The following is a 26421-nucleotide window of genomic DNA, read 5'->3' as shown; positions in this document are numbered from 1 at the left end:
CACAAGTCTGCAGAGGTTCAAAGACCTGCTGGTGAGAAAATTGTCAAGTCAAGCGGAACGTGACCCGTCAACATCTCCTCCTTCACATTCTCCCGCAACTGGGGGTGCGAGGAAAAGGCTACGAATTCCGAGCCCACCCGCTGGCGGTGATGCAGGGCAGTCTGGAGCGAGTGCTGACATCTGGTCCGGACTGAAGGACCTGCCAACGATTACTGACATGTCGTCTACTGTCACTGCATATGATTCTCTCACCATTGAAAGAATGGTGGAGGATTATATGAGTGACCGCATCCAAGTAGGCACGTCAGACAGTCCGTACGTATACTGGCAGGAAAAATAGGCAATTTGGAGGCCCTTGCAGAAACTGGCTTTATTCTACCTAAGTTGCCCTCCCTCCAGTGTGTACTCCGAAAGAGTGTTTAGTGCCGCCGCTCACCTTGTCAGCAATCGGCGTACGAGGTTACTTCCAGAAAATGTGGAGAAGATGATGTTCATTAAAATGAATTATAATCAATTCCTCTGTGGAGACATTCACCAGCAGCAATTGCCTCCAGAAAGTACACGGGGACCTGAGATGGTGGATTCCAGTGGGGACGAATTAATAATCTGTGAGGAGGGGGATGTACACAGTGAAAGGGGTTATGAATCGGACGATGATGATGAGGTGGACATCTTGTTTCTGTAGAGCCAGTTTGTGCAAGGAGAGATTGATTGCTTCTTTTTTGGTGGGGGCCCAAACCAACCAGTCATTTCAGTCACAGTCGTGTGGCAGACCCTTTCGCTGAAATGATGGGTTCGTTAAAGTGTGCATGTCCTGTTTATACAACATAAGGGTGGGTGGGAGGGCCCAAGGACAATTCCATCTTGCACCTCTTTTTTCTTTCATTTTTCTTTGCGTCATGTGCTGTTTTGGGAGTATTTTTTTGAAGGGCCATCCTGCGTGACACTGCAGTGCCACTCCTAGATGGGCCAGGTGTTTGTGTCAGCCACTTGGGTTGCTTATCTTAGTCACACAGCTACCTCATTGCGCCTCTTTTTATCTTTGCGTCATGTGCTGTTTTGGGAGTATTTTTTTGAAGGGCCATCCTGCGTGACACTGCAGTGCCACTCCTAGATGGGCCAGGTGTTTGTGTCGGCCACTTGGGTCGCTTAGCTTAGTCACACAGCTACCTCGGTGCAAATTTTAGGACTAAAAATAATATTGTGAGGTGTGAGGTGTTCAGAATAGACTGGAAATGAGTGGAAATTATGGTTATTGAGGTTAATAATACTATGGGATCAAAATGACCCCCAAATTCTATGATTTAAGCTGTTTTTTAGGGTTTTTTGAAAAAAACACCCGAATCCAAAACACACCCGAATCCGACAAAAAAATTTCGGTGAGGTTTTGCCAAAACGCGTTCAAACCCAAAACACGGCCGCGGAACCGAACCCAAAACCAAAACACAAAACCCGAAAAATTTCCGGTGCACATCACTAATATATATATATATAAACAATATGCAAGAATCCACAGCACTCATACATCTGCGGTGCCAGTGGTGAAAGATTTGTGAAAGTCAGTGTAGGGACTGACCAAATGGGAATTGCCGTGAAGTGGCTGGTCAGCTTAACAAACTATTGCAATATTTTGGAACTAACATTCCCTGAATTCAGATGAATTACAGTTTGAAGTGTCAATATTAGGTGAGTGCTGAATTTGTATGATATATATATATACATACAGTGCCGTAACTAGACATTTTAGCGCTGTTTGCAAGATAGGGCATTTAGCGCCCCCCCCCCTCTATGTAAAAATGGGGCAGTGCACATCGTAGGTGCGCGCAAAAAATATAGGGGCTTGGCTTCATGGGGAAGGGGTGTGGCAACAAAATAATACCAATTCACATTACATATTATAGTAGTCTCCGTTATTCAAATTACGCTTCACAGTAGCGCCACTACACCAGGTACAGCCCCTCTTACACATTACGGCGGACAGATTCCCCTTTTTACACAATACGGCAGACAGCGTCCCCTTTTTAAACATTACGGCAGACAGCGTCCCCTTTTACACATTATGGCAGCCAGTCCCCCTTTTACACATTATGGCAGACAGCTTCCCCTTTTTACACATTACAGCAGACAGCATCCACTTTTTACACATTACGGCAGACTGTGTCCCCCTTTTTATGCATTACGGCAGATAGTCCCCCTTTTTACACATTACGGCAGATAGTCCCCCTTTTTACACATTACGGCAGCAAGTCCCCCTTTTTACACATTACGACAGACAGCGTCCCCTTTTTACACATTACGGCAGACAGCGTCCCCCTTTTTACACATTAAGGCGGACAGCACCCCCTTTTTTACACATTACGGCAGACAGCGTCCCCCTTTTTACACATTATGGCAGACACCGTCCGTTTTTTTACACATTACGGCAGACTGCGTCCCCTTTTTTACTCATTACAGCAGACAGAGTCTCCCTTTTACACATTAGGTAGACAGACTGATAGATAGATAGATAGATAGATAGATAGATAGATAGATAGATAGATAGATAGATAGATAGATAGATAGATAGATAGATAGATGATACTTACCATCTCTCAGGCAGTCAGGCTCCTCGGTGCTGGCAGCTCCGGGTGGTAGGAGAGAAGGAGGTGGAGCGAGCCGCAGCAGCGCACTGTAATTACCGGCGGCGGCGCATGCAGCTGTACCTCTCCTTCAGCATTGGCTGTCCGCCGCCGCTGTGAATGCTGGGATGAGGGAAGTGCATCCCAGCATTCAAAGCAGTGCCGGGCCAGCCAATGCGGAAGGAGAGGGACTGCTGCAGCGGTGCCACTGCCAATTACATAGCGCTGCTGCGGCTCCCTGCTCCCCCTCCCTCCTCCGCTGCTCCCTCTCCTCCTCCAGCACAGGCGGCTTGTAATGAGTCAATTTGACTCATTACAAGCCGCTTGCCGTTGCGCCCTCAGTGCGACTGCGCTGTGTGCCAGGCACACCTGGCACACACGCAGTCACGGCACTGTATATATATATATATATATATATATATATATATATATATAAAAACAATTCCCAGCCCTTCAGATGAAAGTGTCATTAATAGGTAATAGGTTCCACATCCACCCCTTGCATCAAGTACAAGGATGTTTGTTTCTTTCAGAGACAACCCTAACTTTGTGATAGGCAGACTCTGTGCCCCCCCCCCCCCCCCCCCTTCCTCCCCTAAAGCTGTCTGATACTAGAGCCAGTCCTGAGTATAGATGTAAGAAATAAGCCTCATTGCACTAGATATGTGATCCAATGAGTTCTGGGTCCTTATAGGCAATAATGCGGTCCAGATGTCTGGGCTCAGGCACACTCAGCATCTGTCATAGTAGGTTTTAAATGGGCTTAGACATTTCAATTTGGTGGCTCAGTAGGCATTCGCCTGGTTTCGTCAATGTATAGCAGTGGCAAAACCAATAATACTTGTAGCATTGTGTATTTATTTCTGTGAAGTTGCACCTGTTGGTATGAATATGAGAACTAGGGTTGAGCAAATGTTTTCTCCCTATGATTCCATTGTGAGGACAGGCTAGCTACAATACTGTCTGAGCTTTTGAGCGCAAATGCAAAAATGAGGTTTCAGTTTGCATGAAATATTAACTTCAAGTTATTCATGGACAGTCTAAGTCATACATATCATAGAAGGAGAAATTTATATTACACTCATAAACGTATACACATAAAAATCAAACTGTAAAGTTGTGGTCACTGAGAGAAAGTTCACACTATTTCCCTTTAATGATATGGGGTATTTAGTACGCAAATGGTTCTCAAATGTACAGCATACTAAAGAGTAAATGAAGGTAATGTAATTATTTAAGGGGTGGTCTAATTGTGTTATCAGATGGAAATTGATGTGACATTTTTAGATTAATCAACATGAATATTTATTTATGGAAATCAAGTTCATACAATTGTATTTAAAGCACCTGGGCAGTTAAATTTACAAACTGAGGACTTGTGTACAGTATATGGAAAAGATGTAGAAACAGTGACTAATGAACTATTTGCATCTATCTATCTACAGTTGTGCTCATAAGTTTACATACCCTAGCAGAATCTGTGATTTTCTGGCCATTTGTCAGAGAATATGAATGATAACTCCCAAACTTTTCTTTCACTCATGGTTAGTGGTTGGGTGAAGCCATTTATTGTCACACAACTGTGTTTACTCTTTATAAATCATAGGCCCTCATTCCGAGTTGTTCGCTCGTTCTTTTTCATCGCATCGCAGTGAAAATCCGCTTAGTACGCATGCGCAAAGTTCGCACTGCGACTGCGCCAAGTAACTTTACTATGAAGAAAGTATTTTTACTCACGGCTTTTTCTTCGCTCCGGCGATCGTAATGTGATTGACAGGAAATGGGTGTTACTGGGCGGAAACACGGCGTTTCAGGGGCGTGTGGCTGAAAACGCTACCGTTTCTGGAAAAAACGCAGGAGTGGCCGGAGAAACGGTGGGAGTGCCTGGGCGAACGCTGGGTGTGTTTGTGACGTCAACCAGGAACGACAAGCACTGAACTGATCGCACAGGCAGAGTAAGTCTGGAGCTACTCTGAAACTGCTAAGTAGTTAGTAATCGCAATATTGCGAATACATCGGTCGCAATTTTAAGAAGCTAAGATTCACTCCCAGTAGGCGGCGGCTTAGCGTGTGTAACTCTGCTAAATTCGCCTTGCGACCGATCAACTCGGAATGAGGGCCATAATGACAACAGAAACTACCCAAATGACCCTGATCAAAAGTTTACATACCCCAGTTCTTAATACCGTGTATTGCTCCCTTTAACATCAATGACAGCTTGAAGTCTTTTGTGGTAGTTGTGGATGAGGCTCTTTATTTTCTCAGATGGTAAAGCTGCCCATTCTTCTTGTCAAAAAGCCTCCAGTTCCTGTCAATTCTTGGGCTGTCTTGCATGAACTGCACGTTTGAAATCTCCCCAGAGTAGCTCAATGATATTGAGGTCAGGAGACTGAGATGGCCACTCCAGAACCTTCACTTTATTCTGCTGTAGCCAATGACAGGTCGACTTGGCCTTGTGTTTTGGATCATTGTCATGTTGGAACGTCCAAGTACGTCCCATGCACAGCTTCCGGGCTGATGAGTGCAAATTTTCCTCCAGTATTTTCTGATAACATGCTGCATTCATCTTGCCATCAATTTTGACCAAGTTTCCAGTGCCTTTATAGCTCACACATCCCCAAAACATCAGCAACCCACCTCCGTGTTTCACAGTAGGAATGGTGTACCTTTCATCATAGGCCTTGTTGACTCCTCTCCAAATGTAATGTTTATGGTTGTGGCCAAAAAGTCAATTTTGGTCTCATCACTCCAAATTACTTTGTTCCAGAAGTTTTGAGGCTTGTCTCTGTGCTGTTTGGAGTATTGTAAGCGGGATGCTTTGTGGCATTTGCGTAGTAATGGCTTTCTTCTGGCGACTTGACGACCATGCAGCCCATTTTTCTTCAAATGCCTCCTTATTGTGCATCTTGAAACAACCACACCACTTTTTTTCAGAGAGTCCTGTATTTCAGCTGAAGTTATTTGTGGATTTTTCTTTGCATCCCGAACAATTTTCCTGGCAGTCGTGGCTGAAATTTTTGTTGGTCTACATGACCGTGATTTGGTTTCCACAGAATCCCTCATTTTCCACTTCTTAATTAGAGTTTGAACACTGCTGATTTGCATTCTCAATTGCTTGGATATCTTTTTATATCCCTTTCCTGTTTTATACAGTTCAATTACCTTTTCCCGCAGATCCTTTGACAATTCTTTTGCTTTCCCCATGACTCAGAATCCAGACATGTCAGTGCAGCACTGGATGAAAGATGCAAGGGTCTTTCAGGAGTCCAGAAACTCACTGACCTTTTATACACACACACTGATTACAAGCAAACAGATCAAAGGTGAGGATGGTTACCTTTAGTAGCCATTCAAGCCCGTTTGTATCAACTTGTGTGCATGTTATCAGGCCAAAATCTCCAGGGTATGTAAACTTTTAATCAGGGTTATTTGGGTAGTTTCTGTTGTCATTATGATTTAAAAAGAGTAAACACAGTTGTTTGACAATAAATAGCATCACCCAACCACTAACCATGAGTGAAAGAAAAGTTTGGGAGTTATCATTCATCTGCTCTCACAAATGGCCAGAAAATCACAAATTCTGCTAGGGTATGTAAACTTATGAGCACAACTTTATCTATCTATCTATCTATCTATCTATCTATCTATCTATCTATCTAGCTATCTATCTATCTATCGTATATATCTATCGATCAAAACATTTTTAAACCATTTTTAACTAGGCATAGACCAGAGGGTATTACATGGCATTGCAATATACTGTGGTAGCTATTTTGGTTCAGGATGCCAGTAAATCTGTGCAAGTTGCTGACTTCAGGTCCAGCAAAAGATCATGCTTCCTCATCCATGTTTGACAACGGCGTCATAAGAGTTTATTAAGTGGTGGCATGTTTGAGAACTCAATTTAAAAGAGTCATGCTTTTTTTATCAAGTTTTTGATTAATCTTCAAGTTTCAAACACATTCAAAACAGAGCAATGCAAAAAGAAAACAAAATTAAATTACCGGAAAATAATAGAATGAAAAAGCAAGTACAAGATCATATTTGTACTAGAGATGAGCGCCTGAAATTTTTCGGGTTTTGTGTTTTGGTTTTGGGTTCGGTTCCGCGGCCGTGTTTTGGGTTCGAACGCGTTTTGGCAAAACCTCACCGAATTTTTTTTGTCGGATTCGGGTGTGTTTTGGATTCGGGTGTTTTTTTCAAAAAACACTAAAAAACAGCTTAAATCATAGAATTTGGGGGTCATTTTGATCCCAAAGTATTATTAACCTCAAAAACCATAATTTACACTCATTTTCAGTCTATTCTGAATACCTCACACCTCACAATATTATTTTTAGTCCTAAAATTTGCACCGAGGTCGCTGTGTGAGTAAGATAAGCGACCCTAGTGGCCGACACAAACACCGGGCCCATCTAGGAGTGGCACTGCAGTGTCACGCAGGATGTCCCTTCCAAAAAACCCTCCCCAAACAGCACATGACGCAAAGAAAAAAAGAGGCGCAATGAGGTAGCTGTGTGAGTAAGATTAGCGACCCTAGTGGCCGACACAAACACCGGGCCCATCTAGGAGTGGCACTGCAGTGTCACGCAGGATGGCCCTTCCAAAAAATACTCCCCAAACAGCACATGACGCAAAGAAAAAAAGAGGCGCAATGAGGTAGCTGTGTGAGTAAGATTAGCGACCCTAGTGGCCGACACAAACACCGGGCCCATCTAGGAGTGGCACTGCAGTGTCACGCAGGATGTCCCTTCCAAAAAACCCTCCCCAAACAGCACATGACGCAAAGAAAAAAAGAGGCGCAATGAGGTAGCTGTGTGAGTAAGATTAGCGACCCTAGTGGCCGACACAAACACCGGGCCCATCTAGGAGTGGCACTGCAGTGTCACGCAGGATGTCCCTTCCAAAAAACCCTCCCCAAACAGCACATGACGCAAAGAAAAAAAGAGGCGCAATGAGGTAGCTGACTGTGTGAGTAAGATTAGCGACCCTAGTGGCCGACACAAACACCGGGCCCATCTAGGAGTGGCACTGCAGTGTCACGCAGGATGTCCCTTCCAAAAAACCCTCCCCAATCAGCACATGATGCAAAGAAAAAGAAAAGAAAAAAGAGGTGCAAGATGGAATTGTCCTTGGGCCCTCCCACCCACCCTTATGTTGTATAAACAAAACAGGACATGCACACTTTAACCAACCCATCATTTCAGTGACAGGGTCTGCCACACGACTGTGACTGATATGACGGGTTGGTTTGGACCCCCCCCAAAAAAGAAGCAATTAATCTCTCCTTGCACAAACTGGCTCTACAGAGGCAAGATGTCCACCTCATCTTCACCCTCCGATATATCACCGTGTACATCCCCCTCCTCACAGATTATCAATTCGTCCCCACTGGAATCCACCATCTCAGCTCCCTGTGTACTTTGTGGAGGCAATTGCTGCTGGTCAATGTCTCCGCGGAGGATTTGATTATAATTCATTTTAATGAACATCATCTTCTCCACATTTTCTGGATGTAACCTCGTACGCCGATTGCTGACAAGGTGAGCGGCGGCACTAAACACTCTTTCGGAGTACACACTTGTGGGAGGGCAACTTAGGTAGAATAAAGCCAGTTTGTGCAAGGGCCTCCAAATTGCCTCTTTTTCCTGCCAGTATAAGTACGGACTGTGTGACGTGCCTACTTGGATGCGGTCACTCATATAATCCTCCACCATTCTATCAATGTTGAGAGAATCATATGCAGTGACAGTAGACGACATGTCCGTAATCGTTGTCAGGTCCTTCAGTCCGGACCAGATGTCAGAATCAGCAGTCGCTCCAGACTGCCCTGCATCACCGCCAGCGGGTGGGCTCGGAATTCTGAGCCTTTTCCTCGCACCCCCAGTTGCGGGAGAATGTGAAGGAGGAGATGTTGACAGGTCGCGTTCCGCTTGACTTGACAATTTTGTCACCAGCAGGTCTTTCAACCCCAGCAGACCTGTGTCTGCCGGAAAGAGAGATCCAAGGTAGGCTTTAAATCTAGGATCGAGCACGGTGGCCAAAATGTAGTGCTCTGATTTCAACAGATTGACCACCCGTGAATCCTTGTTAAGCGAATTAAGGGCTGCATCCACAAGTCCCACATGCCTAGCGGAATCGCTCCCTTTTAGCTCCTTCTTCAATGCCTCCAGCTTCTTCTGCAAAAGCCTGATGAGGGGAATGACCTGACTCAGGCTGGCAGTGTCTGAACTGACTTCACGTGTGGCAAGTTCAAAGGGCATCAGAACCTTGCACAACGTTGAAATCATTCTCCACTGCACTTGAGACAGGTGCATTCCACCTACTATGTCGTGCTCAATTGTATAGGCTTGAATGGCCTTTTGCTGCTCCTCCAACCTCTGAAGCATATAGAGGGTTGAATTCCACCTCGTTACCACTTCTTGCTTCAGATGATGGCAGGGCAGGTTCAGTAGTTTTTGGTGGTGCTCCAGTCTTCTGTACGTGGTGCCTGTACGCCGAAAGTGTCCCGCAATTTTTCTGGCCACCGACAGCATCTCTTGCACGCCCCTCTCGTTTTTTAAAAAATTCTGCACCACCAAATTCAAGGTATGTGCAAAACATGGGACGTGCTGGAATTTGCCGATATTTAATGCACACACAATATTGCTGGCGTTGTCCGATGCCACAAATCCACAGGAGAGTCCAATTGGGGTAAGCCATTCCGCGATGATCTTCCTCAGTTGCCGTAAGAGGTTTTCAGCTGTGTGCGTATTCTGGAAAGCGGTGATACAAAGCGTAGCCTGCCTAGGAAAGAGTTGGCGTTTGCGAGATGCTGCTACTGGTGCCGCCGCTGCTGTTCTTGCGGCGGGAGTCCATACATCTACCCAGTGGGCTGTCACAGTCATATAGTCCTGACCCTGCCCTGCTCCACTTGTCCACATGTCCGTGGTTAAGTGGACATTGGGTACAACTGCATTTTTTAGGACACTGGTGAGTCTTTTTCTGACGTCCGTGTACATTCTCGGTATCGCCTGCCTAGAGAAGTGGAACCTAGATGGTATTTGGTAACGGGGGCACACTGCCTCAATAAATTGTCTAGTTCCCTGTGAACTAACGGCGGATACCGGACGCACGTCTAACACCAACATAGTTGTCAAGGACTCAGTTATCCGCTTTGCAGTAGGATGACTGCTGTGATATTTCATCTTCCTCGCAAAGGACTGTTGAACAGTCAATTGCTTACTGGAAGTAGTACAAGTGGGCTTACGACTTCCCCTCTGGGATGACCATCGACTCCCAGCGGCAACAACAGCAGCGCCAGCAGCAGTAGGCGTTACACGCAAGGATGCATCGGAGGAATCCCAGGCAGGAGAGGACTCGTCAGAATTGCCAGTGACATGGCCTGCAGGACTATTGGCATTCCTGGGGAAGGAGGAAATTGACACTGAGGGAGTTGGTGGGGTGGTTTGCGTGAGCTTGGTTACAAGAGGAAGGGATTTACTGGTCAGTGGACTGCTTCCGCTGTCACCCAAAGTTTTTGAACTTGTCACTGACTTATTATGAATGCGCTGCAGGTGACGTATAAGGGAGGATGTTCCGAGGTGGTTAACGTCCTTACCCCTACTTATTACAGCTTGACAAAGGGAACACACGGCTTGACACCTGTTGTCCGCATTTCTGGTGAAATACCTCCACACCGAAGAGCTGATTTTTTTGGTATTTTCACCTGGCATGTCAACGGCCATATTCCTCCCACGGACAACAGGTGTCTCCCCGGGTGCCTGACTTAAACAAACCACCTCACCATCAGAATCCTCCTGGTCAATTTCCTCCCCAGCGCCAGCAACACCCATATCCTCCTCATCCTGGTGTACTTCAACACTGACATCTTCAATCTGACTATCAGGAACTGGACTGCGGGTGCTCCTTCCAGCACTTGCAGGGGGCGTGCAAATGGTGGAAGGCGCATGCTCTTCACGTCCAGTGTTGGGAAGGTCAGGCATCGCAACCGACACAATTGGACTCTCCTTGTGGATTTGGGATTTCGAAGAATGCACAGTTCTTTGCTGTGCTGCTTTTGCCAGCTTGAGTCTTTTCATTTTTCTAGCGAGAGGCTGAGTGCTTCCATCCTCATGTGAAGCTGAACCACTAGCCATGAACATAGGCCAGGGCCTCAGCCGTTCCTTGCCACTCCGTGTGGTAAATGGCATATTGGCAAGTTTACGCTTCTCCTCCGACAATTTTATTTTAGGTTTTGGAGTCCTTTTTTTACTGATATTTGGTGTTTTGGATTTGACATGCTCTGTACTATGACATTGGGCATCGGCCTTGGCAGACGACGTTGCTGGCATTTCATCGTCTCGGCCATGACTAGTGGCAGCAGCTTCAGCACGAGGTGGAAGTGGATCTTGATCTTTCCCTAATTTTGGAACCTCAACATTTTTGTTCTCCATATTTTAATAGGCACAACTAAAAGGCACCTCAGGTAAACAATGGAGATGGATGGATTGGATACTAGTATACAATTATGGACGGGCTGCCGAGTGCCGACACAGAGGTAGCCACAGCCGTGAACTACCGCACTGTACTGTGTCTGCTGCTAATATATAGACTGGTTGATAAAGAGATAGTATACTCGTAACTAGTATGTATGTATAAAGAAAGAAAAAAAAACCACGGTTAGGTGGTATATACAATTATGGACGGGCTGCCGAGTGCCGACACAGAGGTAGCCACAGCCGTGAACTACCGCACTGTACTGTGTCTGCTGCTAATATATAGACTGGTTGATAAAGAGATAGTATACTCGTAACTAGTATGTATGTATAAAGAAAGAAAAAAAAACCACGGTTAGGTGGTATATACAATTATGGACGGGCTGCCGAGTGCCGACACAGAGGTAGCCACAGCCGTGAACTACCGCACTGTACTGTGTCTGCTGCTAATATATAGACTGGTTGATAAAGAGATAGTATACTCGTAACTAGTATGTATGTATAAAGAAAGAAAAAAAAACCACGGTTAGGTGGTATATACAATTATGGACGGGCTGCCGAGTGCCGACACAGAGGTAGCCACAGCCGTGAACTACCGCACTGTACTGTGTCTGCTGCTAATATATAGACTGGTTGATAAAGAGATAGTATACTCGTAACTAGTATGTATGTATAAAGAAAGAAAAAAAAACCACGGTTAGGTGGTATATACAATTATGGACGGGCTGCCGAGTGCCGACACAGAGGTAGCCACAGCCGTGAACTACCGCACTGTACTGTGTCTGCTGCTAATATAAAGACTGGTTGATAAAGAGATAGTATACTCGTAACTAGTATGTATGTATAAAGAAAGAAAAAAAAACCACGGTTAGGTGGTATATACAATTATGGACGGGCTGCCGAGTGCCGACACAGAGGTAGCCACAGCTGTGAACTACCGCACTGTACTGTGTCTGCTGCTAATATAGACTGGTTGATAAAGAGATAGTATACTCGTAACTAGTATGTATGTATAAAGAAAGAAAAAAAAACCACGGTTAGGTGGTATATACAATTATGGACGGGCTGCCGAGTGCCGACACAGAGGTAGCCACAGCCGTGAACTACCGCACTGTACTGTGTCTGCTGCTAATATATAGACTGGTTGATAAAGAGATAGTATACTCGTAACTAGTATGTATGTATAAAGAAAGAAAAAAAAACCACGGTTAGGTGGTATATACAATTATGGACGGGCTGCCGAGTGCCGACACAGAGGTAGCCACAGCCGTGAACTACCGCACTGTACTGTGTCTGCTGCTAATATATAGACTGGTTGATAAAGAGATAGTATACTCGTAACTAGTATGTATGTATAAAGAAAGAAAAAAAAAACCACGGTTAGGTGGTATATACAATTATGGACGGGCTGCCGAGTGCCGACACAGAGGTAGCCACAGCCGTGAACTACCGCACTGTACTGTGTCTGCTGCTAATATATAGACTGGTTGATAAAGAGATAGTATACTCGTAACTAGTATGTATGTATAAAGAAAGAAAAAAAAACCACGGTTAGGTGGTATATACAATTATGGACGGGCTGCCGAGTGCCGACACAGAGGTAGCCACAGCCGTGAACTACCGCACTGTACTGTGTCTGCTGCTAATATATAGACTGGTTGATAAAGAGATAGTATACTCGTAACTAGTATGTATGTATAAAGAAAGAAAAAAAAACCACGGTTAGGTGGTATATACAATTATGGACGGGCTGCCGAGTGCCGACACAGAGGTAGCCACAGCCGTGAACTACCGCACTGTACTGTGTCTGCTGCTAATATATAGACTGGTTGATAAAGAGATAGTATACTCGTAACTAGTATGTATGTATAAAGAAAGAAAAAAAAACCACGGTTAGGTGGTATATACAATTATGGACGGGCTGCCGAGTGCCGACACAGAGGTAGCCACAGCCGTGAACTACCGCACTGTACTGTGTCTGCTGCTAATATATAGACTGGTTGATAAAGAGATAGTATACTCGTAACTAGTATGTATGTATAAAGAAAGAAAAAAAAACCACGGTTAGGTGGTATATACAATTATGGACGGGCTGCCGAGTGCCGACACAGAGGTAGCCACAGCCGTGAACTACCGCACTGTACTGTGTCTGCTGCTAATATAGACTGGTTGATAAAGAGATAGTATACTACTAATATTATATATACTGGTGGTCAGGTCACTGGTCACTAGTCACACTGGCAGTGGCACTCCTGCAGCAAAAGTGTGCACTGTTTAATTTTAATATAATATTATGTACTCCTGGCTCCTGCTATAACCTATAACTGGCACTGCAGTAGTGCTCCCCAGTCTCCCCCACAATTATAAGCTGTGTGAGCTGAGCAGTCAGACAGATATATAATATATATAGATGATGCAGCACACTGGCCTGAGCCTGAGCAGTGCACACAGATATGGTATGTGACTGACTGAGTCACTGTGTGTATCGCTTTTTTCAGGCAGAGAACGGATATATTAAATAAACTGCACTGTGTGTCTGGTGGTCACTCACTATATAATATATTATGTACTCCTGGCTCCTGCTATAACCTATAACTGGCACTGCAGTAGTGCTCCCCAGTCTCCCCCACAATTATAAGCTGTGTGAGCTGAGCAGTCAGACAGATATATATAATATTATATATAGATAATAGATGATGCAGCACACTGGCCTGAGCCTGAGCAGTGCACACAGATATGGTATGTGACTGAGTCACTGTGTGCTGTGTATCGCTTTTTTCAGGCAGAGAACGGATTATAAATAAAACTGGTGGTCACTGGTCACTATCAGCAAAACTCTGCACTGTACTGAGTACTCCTAATGCTCCCCAAAATTAGTAAATCAAGTGTCTCTCTAATCTATTCTAAACGGAGAGGACGCCAGCCACGTCCTCTCCCTATCAATCTCAATGCACGTGTGAAAATGGCGGCGACGCGCGGCTCCTTATATAGAATCCGAGTCTCGCGATAGAATCCGAGCCTCGCGAGAATCCGACAGCGTCATGATGACGTTCGGGCGCGCTCGGGTTAACCGAGCAAGGCGGGAAGATCCGAGTCGCTCGGACCCGTGAAAAAAAACATGAAGTTCTGGCGGGTTCGGATTCAGAGAAACCGAACCCGCTCATCTCTAATTTGTACTGTACATAAATAATATAAAATGATATATGAACAGCAGGGCTCTGCATTTAATACCAACGGTCACATGATCGACACCGGCATCCCGACAGTGAAGATGCCGATTGCAGATGGGGTAAGTATTTCTACCCTCCCCTATCATAACCCTCCGAGAGTGGTGGCTATGGCTAACCATTCGGGGTGTTGGCTACAGTTAACTCTTGGATAGTGGCATCTATGGCTAACCACCCCCCCTAAACCCCCCCTAGTGCCTATCCCTCCTCCCCTAACCCGCCCCTGATACTCACATTTGGGATGCGGTGGCTGTCGGTGTTCCGGCACCAGTCTCCTGAGTGGTGTCGGGATTCCGGTGTCTGTCTCATGACCGCCGTCATCCCGACCGGATTTTGGGGTCTGGCCACCCCTAGGCATAACAGTATTGGCCGCCCTCCCCCCCCCCAAAAAAAAAGGGTTACAGGGGGATAGCGGGTGACTATATATATATATATATATATATATATAAGATTGTGGCTGTGATCCAGTCCCATTGCTCTCCCTCCTTGACTCACATCTCACCTGGAGGAAAATGTCTGCTAGGCGCTGTTGTCAGAACCCATGTGGTCTCCGTGTCCAGCCTTTTGCGCAGGGGTGATCTGGACTGGTGTAGTATGGTATGCCGGCGGCCGAGCTCCAGATGACCAGCATACCAGCGCCGAAATCCCGACATACCGACAGTTGGGCGAGCGCAAATGAGCCCCTTGCGGGGTCACTGCGCTTGCCGCGGTATCTATTCTCCCTCCTGGTGGGTCGTGGACCCCCAAGAGGGAGAAAAGGTGTCAGTATGCTGGGTGTCGGGATTCCGGCGCCGGTATACAGTGCGCCGGGATCCCAACAACCGGTAAACTGAAGACCACCCGATCTGGACAGTGGCGGGATGCTGCTGCAGACAGCTCCAGTTCAGCAGCCTGTGGTCGGGAAGGTCTCAGCAGGTAGCTCCGGGATGGCAGCCAGCAGTTCAGTGAGTCATCGGGTAGTGCGGCTGTGAAGCGCACAGCTGGGATGTCTGGGCGCTCATCCCGGGGGGTGGGGGCGGCTTTGGGCAGAGCCGGGGGGAGGACTGGTGGACAGGGAGCCCACAAGACTGCTGTGGTTGATGGGCAGCTTCCGGCAGCAGCTATCCGCATCTGTAGAGGCACACTCTGTGTAACCGCTCTGGCGCTACAGCAGTCAGCTCTGCTCAGATATGCAAGAGCAGAGGCGCCAGCGGAGCCGAACAGTGGGTGCCCCACGGACCACCAATGGTTGCTGAGCCGGCCCCTATGTGAAGGTAGATGCCCTTGGCAATTGCCTAGTCACGTGCCTAGTGGGAAATCCGGCACTAGGCGGAACACATCCCGACCAACACATGTATAAAATATATAGCTAAACTGAATAAGATTAAATGTTACAGCATGAAGCAGTATTAACATGAGAATAATGAGGCGTGAGCTGTCAGAGTGACACAGGTGAAACAAAAACCTTGGGCCTGAGCGGATGGCCATTAGCTGGATCAGCAAGGGCATATCTAGTTCTCCACAAAGACCAGACCGTATCAAACTTAGAGGGACATTTTCTCTTCCGATGCATAAACCTCTCATGAGACAGTAACGTTAACTAACCCTATCCAGGAGGGGAGATCAGATGCCATCCAGCCACAAGCATTAAAAGGTTATTTACATAAAGACGTAGAGGAGCAGTGAGGGATTCCTCCAGGTTGAGGCCAAAAATCAAGTACAGTACATGGAGTTAAAAGAGCAATGCTATTAATAGCAAAACAAACTTTGTTCTTTTCAATTTTGGCCATAAACATGCGGGAAAGCAGTGCATTTTAATAGCCATCGTTTAGAAAATAAACCACATACACTAACAAACCATCCTTTCTCTACTTGATCATGTACAAAAACCCTGCGCGATGACGTTATGAACCAAAGATTTAATTCACAGTTTTATTCATCTGTCTTATGTTCAGTCTACACTAGCTGATGTGTACAGTCAAGAGCACTGGGATGATTTAAGGTAAAACATATAATCAGTAACTGCAGTTAATAGTAGCAAAACAATGAGTATTATACAGTCATTGGACTAACAGGGTGCGTTGGCACATAGGAATAGTTATTTTTATTCTATTGGTAATGTGTTGATCTTTCTGTAATCACAGACACAGGTCATGTATGAAAAAAGGGAAATAGCTTCTTGGTTAAATACAGTATCTGCTTTCACTTCCTCATAGATCTATCTCATTGCAGCTGTGTTGGTCTGCATCTTCAGAGCAGTGCTGTGCATCAGTCGTGGTGGTCAGACACTGTATAGCCATGAGCAACTGGGTGGTAAACGAAGGACTTTCCATCATTGTTATTGTAAGTAGAAGCAAGCCTTGACACGTCTTAAAGTGGTCGCGTTCACTATGTATTCTGTTTTAACTGAAATCTGGATGCATATACAGTGCACAGCTCTATGTACCAATTTAATAAGATTTAAAAAAAAACTGTTGATACAAGATTGCACCTGCAGCATCAGTAAGAGAAATTTGTCTTTTTATTCCAGCAAAGCCGCGTACACACGGGGGAGATGTGTGCTGAGCGATCTAGCACAGACTGCTGAGCACTTATCTCTCCGCCCCACCTCCCCGCTCAGCACTCAGTGTGATGTGTGCTGAGCGAGAAGGATGGGCGGGGGGGGGGGGGGGGGGGGGGGGGGCACGGGGGCCGCTCACAGAGCAGAGCAGTGAATGGAGCAATCTACTAGATTTAGCATGCATACATGCCAAATCTAGAGTCAGCGACAGCGCGGGGCCGTGCATCGCTATCGCTATGGGTATACACACGGAGAGATCCGTGCCTAATTTCTAAGCAATCTAGTCAGATTTCTGGATCTCTCCGTGTGTACCCCCCTACACTCTGTCAGAACAAAGATACCTTCAAACAAAAAATAAGGAAAATGTCACTTAATAATGATTGCTATCATCGTCCTCATCTGTATATTTGAAATGATTGATCCGCTTGCTCTTAACTGTGACATAAATTATGCCAGTTAACTGTAATGCATTTTATTCAGCAAAGAGAAAGACTTGTACATGAAATAATGGGTATTAAATCTAGTTATTATACATTACATATAGTTTAACCTGACTGTATATACAGTAGCTATTGCGGCATGCAGAATGTGGAACGGATTCAGGGCTGTATTCAGCAACAGTGTTGATACTACCCTGAATATTTTCAGACAACATTGGCACAATTTATTTATTTTTTACTCAATTCTTTTCCCCGCTATTCAGGAAAAAACTACTCAGGGACGGGTGTTGCATTAACACGTGTGTCCACATAATTTAAGTAGAAATTTGCTTGCTGAATAGAGCCCGTTCTCAACTACTGGATGGCTTCACCTTATTGCTTCAGACCTGCTTTTACCCTGTAAATTGTTTCTCAATGAAAGGATGTCACATTCATTTGCAATGTGATTCTTGCTAAATACCAGCTGCTAGAGCAGAAGACAATATGAACACATTTCTAATGAGCGGGCAACTGTGACTATAATATAATATATAAATATGAAGTGGATCATTCTCATTTTATTTTATTACATGTTATTTGTTAAGTCATTATAATATTTTATTTTATTTTATCTTCTATCATAGAAAAATGTCAAACAAAATGAAATTACTGCTCTTTGCAAGGTTCCTTATTGCTCTGGAAACTGGACTAAGGGGGTGATTCAGAGCTGATCATAGATGTGCTAAATTTAGCACATCTACGATCAGATTCTTAGACATGCGGGGAAACGCCCAGTACAGGGCTAGTCCGCCCCGCATGTCAGGCCCTGTGCTTCCTCGCATGGGTGCAAAAGCATCACACAGCAGCGATTCTTTTGCACCCGCCGAGTAGCTCACTGCCTGCACAGCCTAGCTGCGCTGGTAGGCGACTACCCACCGCGTTCTGGGTCGCAGCGGCTATGTGTGATGTCATACAGCCACCGCGCCGCGCCCCCACAACGGTTCGGACACGCCTGCATTGTCTGGACCGTCCCCCACCACCAGCGTTCTAATGCTATTGGCACACCCCCTCCCACCTCACGACCGCCTCTGCCTGTCAATCAGGCAGAGGCAGTTGCAGCCCTGAGATGCTTTCGCATCTCACTGGGCCTCACGGGGTGCGTACGCGCAGTGTGCCCACTGCACATGCACACTCCCCAAAGGGCTTCAGACTGTGATTGCAGCGATTGGGTCTGACTTAGGCCCTAAAATGTGTTCTCATAAATTTAGAGTTATATGAAAGGACGTAGGGGTAGATGTATGATCCTCCGGTATGGGGGTGAAGTGGTATTAGCGTTCATTACGTGCAATGTATGAATGGTCAGTGGCACTAACCTTTCCGACACCAGCAGCTATTGATTTCAACAGCTGCAGGTGTCATTGCCCATACAGTACAGCCAGGGACAGCTCTGTCCCTGGCTGCAGTGGCTGCCAGCTCTGGGTTGTATATGAGATCTCGCATGAGTAGCGAGATCTCGCGCATGCACACTGGAGCCAGCCTGGAGAGACACGCAACTCATCAACACAAAACTGATGCGCTCTGGGACACTGGCAGTGATCGATGGAAGGATGATTTTTCACTCCCCCGCTTTGGCATCTGAGATGTTCATACATCTCGGCACTGCTGCTTCCTGCTTCACCTTGGTAAAGAGTAAAACCAAGAAATGTATCATGCGGGTATAATACATTTACCTCATAGTTTGCTTTCAAATTAACAATGTTGGGAAGGGGTTTCCCTAATTTTCAGTAAGTGAGTGAAACAATTAAATTTAGATGGAAAAGAGATTTAAAAAAATGTGCAATCATTGTTCAGCTGTTGCTGATTGGTGCTTTCCAGCTGAGGCTACATATCTGATGCAAAACCCAGTGAAGTTCTTAATTTTCTTGGCAACTGTCTGAAAAGTTACTCTGTTCTGATAAGTGATTAGTTTTAGCACATATACTTAGCATAGGAGGGTGTATGTTAACATCCTTATTTTTCTAATATAGCATGTGTCTCAAAAATGGTGGATTTTATAAAATCTAACTTAACCACTTGCCTGGCATGCGACCAGTCAGATACACACTGTTTGCAGCTGCTGCTCTCAGAGGGACCGGAATCCTGCACCCTGTCCCAGTGTTTGCCGTTCTGCCGATCATTGCTGATCGGTCAGCACAGCAGGAACCCCTGCCCAGTGGCTGAAGACAATAGCAGCCGCACGGGAAGTGTAAATTAACCCCCCAAGCCTGGTGGCTGCCCCGGGGGTTAAACGGAAATTTGCAATGTTCCAGTGTTTGCGAGGCACAAGGGCCCCCAGGTACAGGTACCCCACATACACTGCACCCATTTGCTTAATACTTACCTCTCTGAAGTCCCACGTCGAAGCCATCCCTTTTCGGCCGTGCAATAGAGTTTGAACACTAGGGGGAACAAACTCTATTGCGCCTGCTGAAAACTCCGGAAAGATGGCACGGCGGCTATTTTTCCGGAGTTTCGCGAATGCGCATTAGCAGAATCTTTGGGAAATTGGCCGCCGCGCCGTGTTTCCGTAGGTTTGCGCATGCGCAATAGAGTCTGTTCTCAGACTCTATTGCCGCTGCCGCGGAGAAGGATGGCACCGCCGGGGGACTCCGGAGAGGTAAGTATTAAATCCTGTGCAACAGTCAGAGAGGAGGGGGCCCCAGAAGCAGAAGGCTGCACACGGGCCTCCTCCTCTCTTAAACTGCCCCTGCTGATACTCTGGGATGCCGTGATTCAAAAAAGTTTGAGAACCACTGGTCTAGCTGTAGAATTCCTTACCCCATGAGATGGCCATGGTAAACTCACTAACAGTATGTAAAAGGTGATTGGTTTCCTTTTTTACATTAAATGGTACTGTACTGTAGCTATAATTACTAAAGAACTGTAAGGAGGTAATTAAGCCATGGAATATATAGAATTGCTAGGGTCAGGAACAATAACTTTCTTTTGTGATGCAAGGTTGGCAATGGTCACACTGAGGATTTAGGGCCTAATTCAGACCTGATCGCTGCAGCAAAATCTTTCTCTAATGAGCAAAACCATGCTGTGGCAGTGTAGGCGGGGCAGATCATATAACATGTGCAGAGAGAGTTACATTCGGGTGGGTTATATTGTTTCTGTTCAGGGTAAATACTGGCTGCTTTATTTTTTACACTGCAATTTATAATTCAGTTTGAACTAGAGATGAGCGGGTTCGGTTCCTCGGAATCCGAACCCGCCCGAACTTTAGGTTTTTTTACACGGGTCCTAGCGACTCGGATCTTCCCGCCTTGCTCGGTTAACCCGAGCGCGCCCGAACGTCATCATCCCGCTGTCGGATTCTCGCGAGGCTCGTATTCTATCGCGAGACTCGGATTCTATATAAGGAGCCGCGCGTCGCCGCCATTTTCACACGTGCATTGAGATTGATAGGGAGAGGACGTGGCTGGCGTCCTCTCCGTTTAGACTAGAGTACTAGAGAGAGACACAAATTTTGGGGAGCATATTATTAGGAGGAGTACTACTTGCTGCTGATAGTGTGACCAGTGACCACCAGTTTAATAATTAATCCGTTCTCTGCCTGAAAAAAAACGATACACAGTGTGACACAGTCACATACCATATCTGTGCTCAGCCCAGTGTGCTGCATCATATGTAATACTGTATATCATTATCTGACTGTGCTGAGTGCTCACTGCTCACACAGCTTAATGGCGGGGGAGACTGGGGAGCAGTTATAGCAGGAGTACATTTAAGTACAGTGCACACTTTTGCTGCCAGAGTGCCACTGCCAGTGTGACTGACCAGTGACCACTGACCACCAGTATTGTGATTGTCTGCTGACCACCAGTATATTGTGATTGTCTGCCTGAAAAATTAAACACTCGTCGTGTGGTGTTTTTATAAACGCATTCTGCAGACAGTGTCCTGCAGGTCCGTCATTACATAATATATATATACCTGTCCGGCTGCAGTACTAGTGTGATATATATATATATTTAAATTTTATCTCATTATCATCCAGTCTATATTAGCAGCAGACACAGTACGGTAGTCCACGGCTGTAGCTACCTCTGTGTCGGCAGTCGCTGGTCCATCCATAATTGTATACCACCTACCCGTGTTTTTTTTTTCTATCTTCTTGATAATAGTAGCTTACTTTAGGAGTCTGCAGTGCTGACAGACAGTGTCCAGCAGGTCCGTCATTACATAATATATATATACCTGTCCGGCTGCAGTACTAGTGTGATATATATATATATTTTAATTTTATCTCATTATCATCCAGTCTATATTAGCAGCAGACACAGTACGGTAGTCCACGGCTGTAGCTACCTCTGTGTCGGCAGTCGCTGGTCCATCCATAATTGTATACCACCTACCCGTGGTTTTTTTTTCTATCTTCTTGATACTAGTAGCTTACTTTAGGAGTCTGCAGTGCTGACAGACAGTGTCCAGCAGGTCCGTCATTACATAATATATATATATACCTGTCCGGCTGCAGTACTAGTGTGATATATATATATATATTTTAATTTTATCTCATTATCATCCAGTCTATATTAGCAGCAGACACAGTACGGTAGTCCACGGCTGTAGCTACCTCTGTGTCGGCAGTCGCTGGTCCATCCATAATTGTATACCACCTACCCGTGGGTTTTTTTTCTATCTTCTTGATACTAGTAGCTTACTTTAGGAGTCTGCAGTGCTGACAGACAGTGTCCAGCAGGTCCGTCATTACATAATATATATATACCTGTCCGGCTGCAGTACTAGTGTGATATATATATATTTTAATTTTATCTCATTATCATCCAGTCTATATTAGCAGCAGACACAGTACGGTAGTCCACGGCTGTAGCTACCTCTGTGTCGGCAGTCGCTGGTCCATCCATAATTGTATACCACCTACCCGTGGTTTTTTTTTCTATCTTCTTGATACTAGTAGCTTACTTTAGGAGTCTGCAGTGCTGACAGACAGTGTCCAGCAGGTCCGTCATTACATAATATATATATACCTGTCCGGCTGCAGTACTAGTGTGATATATGTATATATTTTAATTTTATCTCATTATCATCCAGTCTATATTAGCAGCAGACACAGTACGGTAGTCCACGGCTGTAGCTACCTCTGTGTCGGCAGTTGCTCGTCATCCATAAGTATACTAGTATCCATCCATCTCCATTGTTTACCTGAGGTGCCTTTTAGTTGTGCCTATTAAAATATGGAGAACAAAAATGTTGAGGTTCCAAAAATAGGGAAAGATCAAGATCGACTTCCACCTCGTTCTGAAGCTGCTGCCACTAGTCATGGCCGAGACGATGAAATGCCAGCAACGTCGTCTGCCAAGGCCGATGCCCAATGTCATAGTACAGAGCATGTAAAATCCAAAACACCAAATATCAGTAAAAAAAGGACTCAAAAATCTAAAATAAAATTGTCGGAGGAGAAGCGTAAACTTGCCAATATGCCATTTACCACACGGAGTGGCAAGGAACGGCTGAGGCTCTGGCCTATGTTCATGGCTAGTGGTTCAGCTTCACATGAGGATGGAAGCACTCAGCCTCTCGCTAGAAAAATGAAAAGACTCAAGCTGGCAAAAGCACAGCAAAGAACTGTGCGTTCTTCGAAATCCCAAATCCACAAGGAGAGTCCAATTGTGTCGGTTGCGATGCCTGACCTTCCCAACACTGGACGTGAAGAGCATGCGCCTTCCACCATTTGCACGCCCCCTGCAAGTGCTGGAAGGAGCACCCGCAGTCCAGTTCCTGATAGTCAGATTGAAGATGTCAGTGTTGAAGTACACCAGGATGAGGAGGATATGGGTGTTGCTGGCGCTGGGGAGGAAATTGACAAGGAGGATTCTGATGGTGAGGTGGTTTGTTTAAGTCAGGCACCCGGGGAGACACCTGTTGTCCGTGGGAGGAATATGGCCATTGACATGCCTGGTGAAAATACCAAAAAAATCAGCTCTTCGGTGTGGAAGTATTTCAACAGAAATGCGGACAACATTTGTCAAGCCGTGTGTTGCCTTTGTCAAGCTGTAATAAGTAGGAGTAAGGACGTTAACCACCTCGGAACATCCTCCCTTATACGTCACCTGCAGCGCATTCATAATAAGTCAGTGACAAGTTCAAAAACTTTGGGCGACAGTGGAAGCAGTCCACTGACCAGTAAATCCCTTCCTCTTGTAACCAAGCTCACGCAAACCACCCCACAAACTCCCTCAGTGTCAATTTCCTCCTTCCCCAGGAATGCCAATAGTCCTGCAGGCCATGTCACTGGCAATTCTGACGAGTCCTCTCCTGCCTGGGATTCCTCCGATGCATCCTTACGTGTAACGCCTACGGCTGCTGGCGCTGCTGTTGTTGCTGCTGGGAGTCGATGGTCATCCCAGAGGGGAAGTCGTAAGCCCACTTTTACTACTTCCACCAAGCAATTGACTGTCCAACAGTCCTTTGCGAGGAAGATGAAATATCACAGCAGTCATCCTGTTGCAAAGCGGATAACTGAGGCCTTGACAACTATGTTGGTGTTAGACGTGCGTCCGGTATCCGCCGTTAGTTCACAGGGAACAAGACAATTTCTTGAGGTAGTGTGCCCCCGTTACCAAATACCATCTAGGTTCCACTTCTCTAGGCAGGCGATACCGAGAATGTACACGGACGTCAGAAAAAGACTCACCAGTGTCCTAAAAAATGCAGTTGTACCCAATGTCCACTTAACCACGGACATGTGGACAAGTGGAGCAGGGCAGGGTCAGGACTATATGACTGTGACAGCCCACTGGGTAGATGTATGGACTCCCGCCGCAAGAACAGCAGCGGCGGCACCAGTAGCAGCATCTCGCAAACGCCAACTCTTTCCTAGGCAGGCTACGCTTTGTATCACCGGTTTCCAGAATACGCACACAGCTAAAAACCTCTTACGGCAACTGAGGAAGATCATCGCAGAATGGCTTACCCCAATTGGACTCTCCTGTGGATTTGTGGCATCGGACAACGCCAGCAATATTGTGTGTGCATTAAATATGGGCAAATTCCAGCACGTCCCATGTTTTGCACATACCTTGAATTTGGTGGTGCAGAATTATTTAAAAAACGAGAGGGGCGTGCAAGAGATGCTGTCGGTGGCCAGAAGAATTGCGGGACACTTTCGGCGTACAGGCACCACGTACAGAAGACTGGAGCACCACCAAAAACGCCTGAACCTGCCCTGCCATCATCTGAAGCAAGAAGTGGTAACGAGGTGGAATTCAACCCTCTATATGCTTCAGAGGTTGGAGGAGCAGCAAAAGGCCATTCAAGCCTATACAACTGAGCACGATATAGGAGGTGGAATGCACCTGTCTCAAGCACAGTGGAGAATGATTTCAACGTTGTGCAAGGTTCTGCAACCTTTTGAACTTGCCACACGTGAAGTCAGTTCAGACACTGCCAGCCTGAGTCAGGTCATTCCCCTCATCAGGCTTTTGCAGAAGAAGCTGGAGACATTGAAGGAGGAGCTAACACTGAGCGATTCCGCTAGGCATGTGGGACTTGTGGATGGAGCCCTAAATTCGCTTAACAAGGATTCACGGGTGGTCAATCTGTTGAAATCAGAGCACTACATTTTGGCCACCGTGCTCGATCCTAGATTTAAAACCTACCTTGGATCTCTCTTTCCGGCAGACACAAGTCTGCTGGGGTTCAAAGAACTGCTGGTGACAAAATTGTCAAGTCAAGCGGAACGCGACCTGTTAACATCTCCTCCTTCACATTCTCCCGCAACTGGGGGTGCGAGGAAAAGGCTCAGAATTCCGAGCCCACCCGCTGGCGGTGATGCAGGGCAGTCTGGAGCGACTGCTGATGCTGACATCTGGTCCGGACTGAAGGACCTGACAACGATTACGGACATGTCGTCTACTGTCACTGCATATGATTCTCTCCCCATTGAAAGAATGGTGGAGGATTATATGAGTGACCGCATCCAAGTAGGCACGTCAGACAGTCCGTACTTATACTGGCAGGAAAAAGAGGCAATTTGGAGGCCCTTGCACAAACTGGCTTTATTCTACCTAAGTTGCCCTCCCACAAGTGTGTACTCCGAAAGAGTGTTTAGTACCGCCGCTCACCTTGTCAGCAATCGGCGTACGAGGTTACATCCAGAAAATGTGGAGAAGATGATGTTCATTAAAATGAATTAGAATCAATTCCTCCGTGGAGACATTGACCAGCAGCAATTGCCTCCACAAAGTACACAGGGAGCTGAGATGGTGGATTCCAGTGGGGACGAATTGATAATCTGTGAGGAGGGGGATGTACACGGTGATATATCGGAGGATGATGATGAGGTGGACATCTTGCCTCTGTAGAGCCAGTTTGTGCAAGGAGAGATTAATTGCTTCTTTTTTGGTGGGGGTCCAAACCAACCCGTCATTTCAGTCACAGTCGTGTGGCAGACCCTGTCACTGAAATGATGGGTTGGTTAAAGTGTGCATGTCCTGTTTATACAACATAAGGGTGGGTGGGAGGGCCCAAGGACAATTCCATCTTGCACCTCTTTTTTCTTTCATTTTTCTTTGCGTCATGTGCTGTTTGGGGAGTATTTTTTTGAAGGGCCATCCTGCGTGACACTGCAGTGCCACTCCTAGATGGGCCAGGTGTTTGTGTCGGCCACTAGGGTCGCTTATCTTACTCACACAGCTACCTCATTGCGCCTCTTTTTTTCTTTGCGTCATGTGCTGTTTGGGGAGTGTTTTTTGGAAGGGCCATCCTGCGTGACACTGCAGTGCCACTCCTAGATGGGCCAGGTGTTTGTGTCGGCCACTAGGGTCGCTTAGCTTACTCACACAGCTACCTCATTGCGCCTCTTTTTTTCTTTGCGTCATGTGCTGTTTGGGGAGTGTTTTTTGGAAGGGCCATCCTGCGTGACACTGCAGTGCCACTCCTAGATGGGCCAGGTGTTTGTGTCGGCCACTAGGGTCGCTTAGCTTACTCACACAGCTACCTCATTGCGCCTCTTTTTTTCTTTGCATCATGTGCTGTTTGGGGAGTGTTTTTTGGAAGGGCCATCCTGCGTGACACTGCAGTGCCACTCCTAGATGGGCCAGGTGTTTGTGTCGGCCACTAGGGTCGCTTAGC

The 26421-nt window shown here is 46.1% G+C and overlaps 1 protein-coding gene across 3 annotated transcripts in view; it reads left to right on the top strand.

The window, feature by feature from the left end:
- LOC135028586 (cytochrome b-245 heavy chain) overlaps positions 1-26421 on the top strand; it is a 270381-nt gene that overhangs the window by 142201 nt on the left and 101759 nt on the right. Inside the window, exon 1 of one of the 3 annotated variants that reach the window (XM_063953787.1) lies at positions 16523-16644. The exons of the other annotated variants lie outside the window; for them this stretch is intronic. Coding sequence (XP_063809857.1) covers positions 16600-16644 — 45 coding nt within the window. The 5' untranslated portion in view covers positions 16523-16599. Of the gene's footprint in view, positions 1-16522; positions 16645-26421 lie in introns of those variants that run through there. 3 annotated transcript variants of the gene reach the window in all.

Source organism: Pseudophryne corroboree, chromosome 2, assembly GCF_028390025.1.
Source record: "Pseudophryne corroboree isolate aPseCor3 chromosome 2, aPseCor3.hap2, whole genome shotgun sequence".
Taxonomy (NCBI): domain Eukaryota; kingdom Metazoa; phylum Chordata; class Amphibia; order Anura; family Myobatrachidae; genus Pseudophryne; species Pseudophryne corroboree.
Note: the sequence above shows the minus strand (reverse complement) of the source record. Positions and strands in the feature narration are given on the sequence as shown.